We start from the raw sequence: 14148 nt of genomic DNA on the forward strand, positions 1-14148 counted from the left end.
GAGCGAGGAGTGTGTGCTGTGTTCAAACAAAGCGCCCCTTCTCCCCTGTGTTATGCCAATAGATCAAATGAACAGATAGAGGGAGAAGAAGGAGGAAGACGTCGGTTTTCATCAATGTCTGGCTGATGTATCCCGTCTTTCAAGCCTTTGTTGCAACACACGGAAAAGACCAAAGCGCGGAGAGCACCGCTATGCCCGCTCTAGCAGTGCAAGAAGAGAGAACGATTTCCTCCTTCCCTCTATGCCTGGCTGTTTATGTGTGACACACAGCTTGTCTTCAGCCCCGGTTGTAGCCCCTGGGCAGTGCATATGTCACCCATTTGTACTGCAGAAAGCACTCAGTTACGAGCGAAGGCCAAGTGTGAATGGAGGGAACACTTACTCGTTTTTCTCCAGAGCCAGGAGCAGCTGCTCACCTTCCGCTTCAATCAGGAGCTTCAGTGATGCAGGGTGACTCTGAAGAGAAAGCAGACAGCAGAGGGGATGAGACAGATCGGTTATGGAGTCAGGCAGACAGTGCTTTGATTGAGGAAAGACGGCTCTCTGGGAGCTAGCACGGTTTAAATTGAAAGGGTGGGTCCATCTGCGTTGTTTTCCGTTGTTTTCAAATGGAAACGCCCACTCAGCTGATCATGAAGATAATCAATAAGGTTATGAATAATGTGTCTTAGCTGTGCTAAGTTTGGAAATAACTGTAAGGGTTAGCTCGGATTTTTTGAAGTGGGGTTGTATGTATACTCCCGTCTTCCGCAAGGTAAAATGACTGTTTTTGTGAATGGAGTCTGGTGGCTTTGAAGAGAGCAATATAACGGCTACAGTTCTCCATCGGAAAGGGCTATAAAAAATAATCAATATCAGTTTAAGTGTACGTTATTTAGAATATTTTCACCGCTTTACCTCGCGGTCAGACAGCCCTTTCCGACAAGGAACTGAAGCCGTTATATCGCTCTCTTCAAAGCCACCAGACTCCATTCATAAAAACAGTAATTTTACCTTGCGGAAGACGGGAGTTTCTGGTCTACCTCTGCATCGATCAGTTAGTTTGTTTGTGTTAGTGTGTGACTTTTGGATCCGAACTAAAGTGGCGTCCAAACAGCAGAACATTGCTTTGCTTTCATGTTGGTAATCCTGTCTGCTTCCCCAAACTGGGAGCATGCCGACCGCCATCTAAGTTACTGTAAAATAGCATTTTAAGGCTAAAACATACATACTTTGACCAAAATTTGAATATTCGGATTTGAATACATAAGGAAAACCACTGGGAAGCTGCAGACGTAAAAACCTTAAAAAACACCAAATAATGGATCTGCCCTTTAATAAAATAATGTGTAGCAATAAAATAAAAAAAATAAAAAAAAGTTCTTAAAAAGCTTAATTACAATCCTGATGAAACTTTCACTGAGCCACCCAGAGCTGTGAGAAAAAACATAAGCGAAGGCTGTTTTCAATTGAGTGGTCGGAAATCCTTATGAAGCGACTTTGTATCTCAGAACAAGGGCTGAGAGGATTAGCTTTATGTTTTCTATTCCATTTGACATTAATCCCGCAGAAAGCCACAAGTCTTCGCACCCCCTGAGTTACAACACTGAGAGACCGCGAGTGTCTGTTAGAGTCAGATGAAGTAGGCACCGAGTCGTACATCACTTCTCTGTCAGTCGTGCCGTGCGCACGCCCACACATGCACACTCATCCACATGTCAACACATAACCTCCCTCCTCTCGTGTGCTGCCTGCCTGCCTGCCTGCGCTCTCCCTGAAAAAAACACACAAAAAAAACCACTCTGTCTTTCATTCTCCATCGCTTGGCAACCACACACACACATAAACACATTTCACACACACGTAGTTCAATCTGGGTCAACTGTGGCAGAGAGCGCTGCTCTGGGTTAAGTCATCCATCACCCCCCCGTGGAGAAGAATGTCTAGTGGATCATAAGAGGATATGGAAGCAGAACACTTAAGGTTTCAGGCAGCATCATTGCACACGCCATGTGAGACTAAACTTCTATTTTCTGTTCAGACGGCGCTCTATATGCACGCTTCGACCTCCCTCACACTGCATAATGTTTGTGACGGCTGCCAGTTCTAACTTCAGGGAAAAACATTAGATAGTACACCGCGTGTTTGGGATTGTTGTCTAGGGAGTAATATATTCAAATCAGCACTTAATTTCACCTTCGTTATGAGTATTCTTTCGTTGGCAGATCTGAGGTTCTGTTTTGTTTTTCAGGGGTAATAACATCCCAGAGAAACCTTGTGGCACCACGTCTGTGTGGTTAAGCCAGAACAAATTAATTCACTAATGAATCGACTCAATAACACAACCTAGAAAGTCAAGCTGCGTTTTTAAGTCTGCCTGGCAGCGGTGTATTTTGTTTTCATAAAGTGTGGGATTATAACACCAAACAGAGCTAAGGATCCCAGATTTCAAACATTTCATTAATGTTCCAGTGGGTTGTGTTGGGTTTTCTTCCTTTCTGAGATACTGAACACAGAGAGGAAATGACTGCTAGCTCTCCCTTACTGTATGTTGCCGCCCTACACCCTATAACTTAGATGACTCTTTTTGTCCTTTGGTCCACACCCAAATGGTGTTTTAGGTCACTGAAAACTGAGCTTTTGTTTAACTCCGGCAAAGACTTTCAGAAACTCTGTTTTCAGTGTTGACGTGTCGACAGGGAAAACTGAGTTTTTGGCTTGTGTGAGAGTTGTTATCTCCTTTGTGAGGTGTCACTAATGAGGCGACATGTCATGCAACGGCAGCATAAACACATTCATGAACAGCACACGTGGCAAAAATAACTTGCTAACAGGACTTTTTACAGGTTTACACATAAATGTATGTATGCGTATTGAGGAACAGACGCGTCAGAATGCGCTACAGAGATCACTGCTACATTATCCAACACTCCAACGACACCGGCCAGACCCCGTCGCCAACGTTGTTGGTGTGTGTGTGTGTGTGTGTGTGGCCCAGCCTGCCAACTGGCCTTGACAGCGCTTCAATTCTGTTTTTGCATTTGGGAGGAAAAACACAGTTTACAAAAATACCTGTGAACATGTGGTCTAGGCTTTAGATGCACCATGCAATTTAAAGATAATTGAAAATTTGTTGATCCAAGATTTTTACTTAAATTTGCATTAAATTTTAAACAACAAACTAAAAATGTTCATTAAATCCATTAGTAATGTTAATTTAGGTTATATTCAATAGGGGAATATCAGAACAACCTTCCAAGACTGAAAAAAAGTATAAGAAAGTCATCTTATTTTAAACTTAGTATAATTCATTATCTACAATCTGTTTAATTCCACACAGTTGATTTGGAGCCACATGATCAGATATAATTCAGTTCTGAATTCAAGATGCAGTGTATCGTTGAATGATCTCACATCTCCGAATTTTACTTTTAATTTCATTAAGGTTTAATCTGGATTTAAATGTTTTTGCGACCAATTTAAGAGTAAACCAATTGGCCAATTGGCGGACATTCCTGGTAGATTACTTTGTAACATGAGCGCTGTATATCTACTGTTTACCTCGTGGTCGTCACAATGAAAGCTAAAATAGTAGCCACCGTGATAACTTACCAGAGTTATAAGATCCTCTCTCAGAATATGATAAACCTCTGTGCGGTGTTTTGGCATCTGATAAGCTTTCAAACTCATAAATCTGTAACTCAAACTGGACTTCCTGGATTGTATTTCATTGTCTCACTGGTAATGGATGATTGGATGATTAAGAAATACTCATGTCAGCACTAAACTCTCTTTTTGCTTCCACTATTGTCCTTGCTTGTTTTCAATGCCATTTTATACGTATAAATGTCACTACTGCTTCTATAACTTTTGTCCTTTTCTAACATTTAAACTGCATGCCCAGTTATTTTTTATTTTTTTGGCGTATTTTAGGAAGCCTTTTGTAACGCATTGGCCTGGGACTACAGATGTAAAATAACCTTTTGGCTAATTCTGGCATTTTTTATAGCATGTATATTTATGAATTTGCACTGTCCCTTCTCAAATAAATTAAACTAAACCTGAAGCAACACGTCCCCACCAATGCAACTCCTTAAAATGTTTTAACGCAGGGCTGTTTTCAGTCTGAATCCGCACTAAGAGCCTTCCTTAGTGGGGCCAAAGCTTTACATTTTGCCCTGCGGGTGGCGAGAGACTAATAGCTGTAGGGTCGTTGAAATCAAAATGGTTTATATACCTTTGGGAACGAGAATGTGTAGAACACTGCCTGCTGAATTATGAAATACAGTGTTATGTGTGCAAAGTTTTGGTCTGCTGGTGGTGAAAGAAGAAAAGTGTCCAAAATAAGAAGCTTTCATTCTCTTGGGAGCAGAGGAATTATGGTACGTGTCCATGTTTTTTATCGCGAGGGGACGCGACACTACCCAACATTGGACGCTTGGTGTGCTGTCCCTGGAAACAAGGCACTCGGCTCCTGATTGGACGAAAGCTTTCCCGCCGTTGGCTGCTGCTCCCAGCTTTCAAACCGGAACCAGTATGGAGGCTCGTTTGGAAACTTTCTTTCAGTGATCTATTTTCTCACGTAAATAGATCACTGAAATGTGTTTCTGAAAACATTTGAGGTGAGAAATAATCCATGCAGTTGATGAATCTGTCTTTATTTTGGATCAACAACGTTTATTTTAAAAGATCCTTGTGAGTTTCGAGAGGCGGCGAGTCGCGTCGGACGCCCGTGATTTGCATAAAGTAGACGAGCCCTCAAATTTATGCAAATGAGGAGCGGGGGTCGTGACGCCTAGTATCTCGAATCGCGACGCCACGCTACCAGAATGCATTGCGCGGCTGCTTACATAGACAATGGGGAGCGTGGAAAGCACGGAGCCTGTGGACACGTACCATTACCCGTCTAGATTTTGATATTTCAGGTGGAAATTTTGACCTCAAGGTGGTGCTAGAGTGACTGTCATAACCAAAATCATTGGGAGTCATCGGCATGGGACCATGAATATCAATGTCAAATTTCATGACACTATGCTCAGTAATGTCACGATATCTGGACCAGTGTGGGAAAGAGAAGACAACTTGAAGTCTAAAAGAATAAGCAGAGCTATTCTTCACCTGAGATTTGAGCTGGCTGATCGGTTTCCAGTCTTGTCCAACAAGCTGAAGAGGTACTGTAGTCCCATAGTGTTTCTGCTTTGCTGTCGGTCTGTGTTGAACAGTCGTGCTCAAAAGATTCTCTGTAAAAGAAAATATAAATACCATGTGAGAATACACAAAAAAAACTTCAAAGTGTTCGTCCTTTATTCTGAATTCTCTCAGCATCTGTAAAAGCAGACCATGTCCATCTTTGTGGACACAAACAATGGGAACACTGATTCTCTACAAGCAATACTGATAATTAATTCCTCCCCGCTATTAAAGGCCTGAGCCTGGTGTTCATTACCAACATCAACCTGACAGTACAGCTGCCTTGTAATATGAAGTGCCATTAAAACAAAATCACAGTACTTGTATTTGATGGCTTTTCTGTCACCGCACGCAAATAATGCTCTTTGAATGCTGTTTTTCATAACTAATAATTATCTACGCTGACAAAACGCCATGTCTGATAAATCTTCTCCCTTCCTGAACACATGTTCATCTCCTTTTTTATAGGCTGTCAGTAAAATTGAGCCTCTGCCATTAAGACATGAACACAACAGCACTAATCAGCACTCTCGGACATCAAGCAATGAGAAGCGAAAGCCTGTGGTGAAACCGTAACCGCCCCCTCTGCACCTCAAGCTGAATGAATCTCCGCAGTTCAGGACACGGAGAGTTTTGAGCGAGGAGCTGCTGCTGCTGTGATAACTCCTATAACGCAGGGCTAGTGTCCAGGATGCAGTGCAGGGATTAGACATAGCTTTGGGGCATTGTTCCCAGCATGCTTTTATCTCCTCTCTCTGTGTTCTGACAGGGTGTTAACTGAGCCCCCGAGTGGGGCTACGTTTCTCGGAGCTCTGCTGTGTTGCCAGTCATTTAAGAATATATTCTTCCCCAAAATCCAATACAGACGTCCCCAAGCGTGGCGCCAGGAGATGAAGTGGCAGAAAAACAAACAACATCCCAAGGAAACCCATCACTTATAACTGAGCAACACATCCTTATACAACGTTTCATATGATATCTTACAAATCCAGTAAGGCCAGCAACACGTGTCAACGCTTGTTACATGAATACAGTCTTTTCAAAATAAACTTCCGTCTTCACAGGAAACTACTTAAATAGTTAGGCTTAGGCAACAAAACTACTTAGTTAGGTTGAGGCAACTACTTAGGCAAGTTTAGGCAACAAAACTACTTGGGTTTAGACAACAAAACTACTTAGTTAGGTTTAGGCAACTACTTAGGCAGGTTTAGGCAACAAAACTACTTAGGTAGGTTTAGGCAACAAAACTACTTAGGCTTAGGCAACAAAACTACTAAGTTAGGTTTAGGCAACAAAACTACTTAGGTAGGTTTAGGCAACAAAACTACTTAGGCTTAGGCAACAAAACTACTAAGTTAGGTTTAGGCAACAAAACTACTTAGTTAGGCTTAGGCAACAAAACTACTAAGTTAGGCTTAGGCAACAAAACTATTTAGTTAGGCTTAGGTGAAACTACTTAGTTAGGCTTAGGCAACAAAACTACTTAGTTAGGTTGAGGCAACTACTTAGGCAGGTTTAGGCAACAAAACTACTTAGGTAGGTTTAGGCAACAAAACCACTTAGGTAGGGTTAGGCAACAAAACTACTTAGGTAGGTTTAGGCAACAAAACTACTAAGGTAGGTTTAGGCAACAAAACTACTTAGGTAGGTTTAGGCAACTACTTAGGCAGATTTAGGCAACAAAACTACTTAGGTAGGTTTAGGCAACAAAACTATTTAGGTAGGGTTAGGCAACAAAACTTCTTAGGTAGGTTTAGGCAACAAAACTACTTAGGCTTAGGCAACAAAACTACTTAGTTAGGTGTAGGCAACAAAATGACTTAGATAGGCTAAGGCAACAAAACTACTTAGTTAGGCTTAGGCACAAAACGTCTTAGTTAGGCTTAGGCAACAAAACTACTCAGTTAGGCTTCAGCAACAAAACTACTACCATCCACCCCAGCATTTGCCGTTCTTTATACTTCCTGGTTCACGATTATGTGGATTACATACATATTCATTTTGTGAGGTATACAGTGCATTACTTTTCGTAGGTATAGCTACGAACGGTTTATGAAAAACAGCCTGAACTGAGACAGAAGCTGCAATCGCTCTAAAGAGCACATCATGAGCACACAGAGTCTGAATGCAATAGTGAGTGAGCCACTGGAGGACATTGCTAATAGGGTTCCTGCAATAATCAGCTCCCCCGCAGCGAGGAAGCTATTTCGAAGCTCGGGTCTCTTACTAAAACAGCAGGGGTTGTTAGCACCATTTGTTTCAGTGCAAACATCCTAAATCAAATGTTTGCTTGTTTTTTTGGTTTTCTTCCACCGATGCTCCATCGAGCGTTTCCAAACAGCAGGGAAACAGATTTAGTTTGAGGGTGATGTCAGTGTGTGGACTTGTGAGAATTTTATGCGTGTGGTCTGAGGCTGATTTATGGTATGTTTTGAACTGGGAACTTCTTCATTTTGAATCCCATTTCAAACACATATAAACACAAAACACACAAAACACACTCAAGGGGACACTGATTATTATTACCAGCAGATTCAAGGTTCTTCCTTTCCGAGGTTCACATCACTTCTGTCTCTCTACGCATGACTCACCCAGCTAAATTGCTGAGTCTGCTTATTATCTGGCATTAATAACACAGGTCAGGCTCAGCCTGCCCCCCCCAGCTGGGCTTTGTTCTGGTTCTCCTCTGAGGAAACCACCACTCTGGAGTTCATCACAGAGCCGCACCAGCTGATAGCGGAGAGCCAGAGGTGACCAGCTCAGCAGTCCTCATCCAGCTCCAGTCTGATGATGAGAAGCAGGCTCCGGCATCTCACACACACACACACACACACACCACAGCGGGAGAAGCATCCTACCCTCATTAGTCCTAGAAAACCACACCGTCTGGGGGAGGTGGGCATGCTGAGTAAGGGAACGCATGACACCCGCTGTGAAAAGTACAGATGGATAAACACGACGGATGAGGGAAAAACAGAGAGAAGTTTTGACAGGGAAAGGTCAAGTCCACATCATTGTGGTTATAGAAGATCTATGAGGAAACACACACACACACACAGACAGATGGAACGGCCTTTTCTGTGGCATGCTCCACATCAACTTTGAAGACGAGGTTCACAACCATACAGCGTTCGGTTCCCTGACTTCAAAGTCCACAATTGAATGACCATTCTGTTAATGTGGTGTGCTATGAGGTTTAATTCCCGCTTATAAATGGCATTATATTAGTGGAAACAGTCTGCGGGCTCAGTTTTTCTTTTTTCCAGAGTGCTTTGGGGAGAGACATTTGGTAAAGTTGGAGCGTGGCGAGGCTGTGGTGTGTGGAGTGTGTAAGTGGCTTTTGTTAGCTGGAAATGTTATAAGAGCCACCAGAAGCATTAAGGGAGCGGTAAAAGTGGCACCAGAACCCAAAGCCTTATTTATACGTTCAATAAAGGAGAGTGTAAACAGAGGTCTTAATAAAGCAGAGTTCTGGCCATGATCAGCTCCCTTTATGCTCCGGCGTACACAAGGAGAGTTTGTGCCGTTTATATTGCTTCAATAAAGTCAAATGCTAGGTGGGAGGATTGTGTACGTGGAAATGTGACTGTGTGTTTTGTTCTTGTGTGGGTGACTGAAATGTGATGCAGACCTCTGACTGGATAAAGTAATTAATTTGGCTTCCCCCAGCGGCATTGTTAAGAAAAAATAACTAAACTATTATGTACTCCTTATGTACAGCCATTGTTTAGGTGTTTTAGTAGTGTAGAATAGCACCCGATTTGACTGTTATCAGGCCATTAAATGTACATTATCACTCTATATAAGCACCATAGATGTGGGTCAGTAGGGGCCTACTACGCCTACTACCTTGTAAAAGTGAAGGCGAAACTTAAAACCAACACGTTCTAACGTGAAACGTTGTTTTGAGCACAGACAAAAATACTTTTTTAGGTTTAGGCAACAAAAACATTTAGTTAAGTTTAGGAGAAAACACCATGTTTATGTAAAATAATTATGTTTCCTAAAAAGTGAAAGTGAAACTTAACGCTTATGAACATAAATACTACACTACACTTTGTTGTACCTCCACCCCATGTGGAGTTTCACACTGTCTATTCTACAGTGCATCAATTCAGCTTTTGCTCCTGTCATAATTACTACAGTCGCTAGAGGTCGCTGTCGTCGTCTTTGATACCTTCTTTCCGTGATCGACCATGTGAATAGATAACAAAACCTGCTAGTGGGTGTAGCAGGGCCCTTCTGACCCACATCTATGAGGCTTATAACCACTGATAACACACATTTAATGATCTGATAACAGAATATTCAAAAAAGCATGAATTTAGGGAATGCTGATTAAAAGGTGTCAGTAAATTTCTTTGCAAGGTTTTTTAGGTCAGAAGTCCCCAACCTGGGGATTTCCCAAAGGATCGCAAGTAAATCTGTGTTGTCACGTGATGATTAACAAGATTTGAAGAAAAAACCTTTTTACGTAAAATCAGGTTTTTCTGAGTTCTCTCAAATCTCAATTTTTTCTTGTGAAATATTGAAGACTTTAACCTCTTCAGGACTAAAAACTGTTCTAACTCCTCACAGCTCACAGACATACAGTATGGAACTTGTGGGGGAAGGCGTTGCTTGGCCATAAAGGGTCACAAGGCAAAAGGTCAGGAACCTTTGGTCTATAGGTCAGCGGTTGGCTTGTTAGTTTGTGACCCCTTAAAACAAAGCGTACTTGTTGCCAATCATCATGTCTGTGGGTTATGAGCTGAACAATCCAAGAGGACATTTTCTAGGGCTGCACCCTCTTAGTCAATTAATCGACTTATCGGTCGTTTTGGTCTTAGTCGACTAAGATTACTTTAGTCGATTAGTCGTTTTATACTTTTTTCATGCTGCATGACTTATTTCCAAGAAACTTATGAGCACATCTCTGCTTTTGTGTGACTCTTTGTGGAGAATCTCAGTTTTACAGATCTGACGATTAAATCAACTAATCGATTAGTCGACAAAATCACATGACTGTTTGTCAACTAAGAATTCCTTTGGTTAAGGACAGCCCTAAAGAGTTCCCTGTTTTATTTGAGTATTCGAAGAGGGAAAAATATCAAGTGATTCACAAGTAAAAAAGTTTTTTTAGACACCATACCATGACTATATTTCTTTCACTTTTAACCAAATTCTGGTCTGTTTTAGCCTTGATATCTGGCCGTGAAGCCGGGTAAACTAAATCAGTGCATGCTGGGGTATATAGAGTTCCTGATGGTATTTCACAGTGAATCTTTTCCTGGTTTTATCAGCGCTCCCAAATTAATGCATTCTCCACAGCCTATGAGCTGCCGGTCCAAGGGAACACATGACCTTCCTCAGTTCTTTGCAGACGTCCTTTCTTACCGCCCTTCCACAACTCTCTTTCCCCCTCACCAAAACAAATCAACAACTGTTCGGCTTTATTAAACCCCAGAGTCTGCTTTCTCGCAACCAACTGAAACTCCCTACCTGACAGGCAACCATGAAGTAATATATTCATAACAATCTTTGCTTTCCCAACATAAATGGCATGCTGTTCTTTTCATCTGCACACTTGATGAGGCCGTGCCCCCCAACATGTGCACAGGACCTCACTGAGATGAGATACAGGCTGCACATACGTGCACACATCAATAAAGAGCACTCCTAATCACGGTCACCCTTTGCCTGGTGGCTGGCGCATGAAAAACACACAAGGACAGACTCCAAAGTCATGTTGACAGCAATTCTCTCCGATCTTGAGAATATGTCAGATTGAAAATGAAAAACAACGCCTCTGGCAGCTTGAATGACATTCTTTGACGTGCAAAATCCCCTGAAAAACAAGTGCGGAGGAGACACACTCGAGTTGATTCCGGTATTGTTTGACGCGGGTGGACAATGTTTAGTTACCGCTCAAACCTCGAGCAGGAAATGGGTTTGAAATAAAGAGCATGTGGAATTAATTAGGGCAGAGTGATGAGTTTAAATTGGCCTGTTTCAGGCAGAACTATGACACAACAAAGACAAAAAAAAGGTATCAAAAAACATAAAATATCTCTTTCCCTGGTTCCATATGTAAATGTGTTCTTGATAAAGCAAATGTAATAAAAAGATCACTTTTCTCCATCAAGAGCATGTATCCACAGCCATTTATAGCCAGATTTGGTGGATGTCTGTAATCAGAGCACTGACTGGATTGGGGGACATGATCCAGCAAAGTTTCTGAGCCAAAAGTTGGTTCTGACATCAGTCCACGAGGGGGGGAAACTTGGTTAGTGTTTATGGCTATTGTTCATTTAATAAAGGGTGATTGACAAGCATACAACGAAACAAAATCAATTTTATCCCCAATCAGAGTGGGCAAATTAGTCTAATTCAACCTGAACGGTGATTGGGAATAGAATGATATATTGGGAGGAAGCAGACACGCTTTCATAAATTACCTTGGAGACAAAAGCAATGACCTCAGCTGCCTTTCCTTATCTCTTTCTCTCCTGCATCGTCTTCTCTAGGCCTGTTACAAATCATTATTGTCATTATTGACTGATATTCATCCTCTTTATGAATAATCGATGAGTCCTTTATTCTATAAAATGTCAAAAGATATGCATATCTCAGGTTCAAGGATTAGTCATTTTTAAAGGAAAATGCAAAGATTTCACTGGTTCCAGTGTCTCTTTTTTATATATATATATATATATATATATATATATATATAAAAAAATAATATCCTTGGGACTGTGGATCACACAAAATAAGCAATTTCAGAATGTTACCTTGGGCTCTGGGAACTTTTGATGAGCATTTATCAGTATTTTCTGACATTTTGTAAGACTTAAAGGAACAGTGTGTAACATTTCGGGGGATCTATTAGTAAAAATGGAATATAATATTCATAACTATGTTTTCTTTAGTGTATAATCACCTGAAACTAAGAATCGTTGTTTTTTCGTTAGCTTAGAATGAGCACTTTATATCTACAGGGAGCGGGACCACTTCACGGAGTCCGCATGTTCTACAGTAGCCCAGAACGGACAAACCAAACACTGGCTCTAGAGAGGGCCTTTCACGTTTTTACGTTAACTGAAGGCCACCGTAGTTCTTCGACACACTTGTGAAACTGCCATAGCATGAGCCGCAGATTGCAAAACTGTGGTAGGCCTACACGCCAGCCGCCGTCTGACTTCCATTGCTTCTAAAGTAGTGTTATTTTGGTAAGGATGGCCTCTAAGCGAGCATTACCACGGTTTTGCACTCGGCAGCTCACGTTAACGCAGTCTTGGAAAGGGAGGAGTGAGCGGAGGGGTACTCAGTCGGTTGCAATCTGCAACCACACCACCAAATACTACACACTATACCTTTAAAAATAGACTTAAAAATACACAATTTAATTACTGAAGAAAAAATAATCATTACTCGGAGCCCTAAATTATACAAAACAGAGAAAAGCAGCCGATTCTCATATTTGGGAAGCAGGACTCATTGATCACTTAGTTGACTAATCTTCACCTTGCTCCCCTGTAATTTGTCCACAGTGCAGGGTTCATGAGGATTACAGAGCAAAGGTGAAAAGTGCCTGGTAATCTTGGCTTGACTCCACAGTAAACATCTGACCCATTTGGGGAACATTATGTCAACACCCCGAGGGTTGCACTAGGAAACATAGAAACCAGTAGGTGACATCATGGTAACAAGAATCTGCACGAACTGGAGAGAGGGTCTCCTTAAATCAAATCTAATAAGGTAGCAGTGTGTCAAAAGTCACAGCATTGAGAGTTGTTAACGGTTGGATTTATAGGCGGATGATTTTTTTTTAGCGCACATTAAGGGTCATAATCAAGCCGTTTAACACTGGGCTCCCTCTACTGGTAAATGGCTCTTTTGTGTGTTCCCCCTCTTCCTGTCTCTCTACCCCCACCTTGTATACTGAACCCATTTACTGTCACACTAGCATGATGTCAGCACATAATTACTCTTTGGGAAATAGATGGTCCCGCAGCAAAAAATTCCCCTTGGCTCAGCAGGAGGTTAATGTCGTCCGAGAACCGGTGCCGTTGCGCCCCCGGCGGGTGACACTGTTACGCTTCCCCTGCTGCGAGGGCTGTGCTCGCTGCCAGGCATGGAGCCTGTGTGTGCCTTAGCAACAAAGGTCAGCTTCTGGAGCAGAGCTGTGTGAAAGCTTGTTAATATGGTGCCTATGATGGATTTCATTTGCAGCGCCCTGGAACTCCTCTCTGTCATGGGAAGCACATGTCTGGCGCACAGTCAAAGCACTAAAAAACTAAAGAACAAAACCTCAAGCCACAGCAGAAAGACAGAAAGAGAAAAAGGGGGGGCAGCTGACATATCATGATAGATCCTCAAGTTGTTGTACAGTATGCGGTGGCATCCTTGTCATTACCTCAGTGGGGGAGAGAGAGAGTCTTCTATGTGACATAGCTTAAGGATTATACTCGATAAATCGAATAGTTGATCTTCAGAAAATCATGCAACAGTAATTTTGTCACTCATCGAGCAATATTTATATAATTATAAATTGAATATCTTTGACAAAACAAGCAATTTTAAGACATCAGTTTGAGCTCTGGATTAGAGCTGCAACAATTAATCGATTAGTCATCAACTATCAAATTAATTGGCAACTATTTTGGTAATCGATTAATCAGTTTGAGTAATAAAAAATAATAATTAAATTCTCTGATTTCAGCTTCTTAAATGTGAATATTTTCTGGTTTCTTTACTCCTCTATGACAGTAAACTGAATGTCTTTGAGTTGTGGACAAAACAAGACATTTTGAGGACGTCATCCAGGGCTTTGGGAAACACTAATCTACATTTTTCACCATTTTTTGACGTTTTACAGACCAAACAAACTAACCGATTAATCTAAAAAATAATCGACAGATTAATCGACAATGAAAATAATCGTTAGTTGCAGCCCTAGACAGGATGTTTATTATTGGGGGTAATTCAGGCTGATTGAAA

At 41.6% G+C, this 14148-nt stretch overlaps 1 protein-coding gene across 1 annotated transcript in view; it reads right to left on the minus strand.

The window, feature by feature from the left end:
• The window catches only part of LOC119479738 (disintegrin and metalloproteinase domain-containing protein 12-like), a 94230-nt gene that overhangs the window by 73083 nt on the left and 6999 nt on the right, over positions 1-14148 (minus strand). Inside the window, exons 3-4 of the mRNA XM_037755650.1 lie at positions 5098-5219; positions 383-456 (exon numbers count right to left, since the gene is read on the minus strand). Of these exons, the coding sequence (XP_037611578.1) occupies positions 383-456; positions 5098-5219 (196 nt within the window). The remainder of the gene's footprint in view (positions 1-382; positions 457-5097; positions 5220-14148) is intronic.

This window comes from Sebastes umbrosus, chromosome 20 (assembly GCF_015220745.1).
Source record: "Sebastes umbrosus isolate fSebUmb1 chromosome 20, fSebUmb1.pri, whole genome shotgun sequence".
Taxonomy (NCBI): domain Eukaryota; kingdom Metazoa; phylum Chordata; class Actinopteri; order Perciformes; family Sebastidae; genus Sebastes; species Sebastes umbrosus.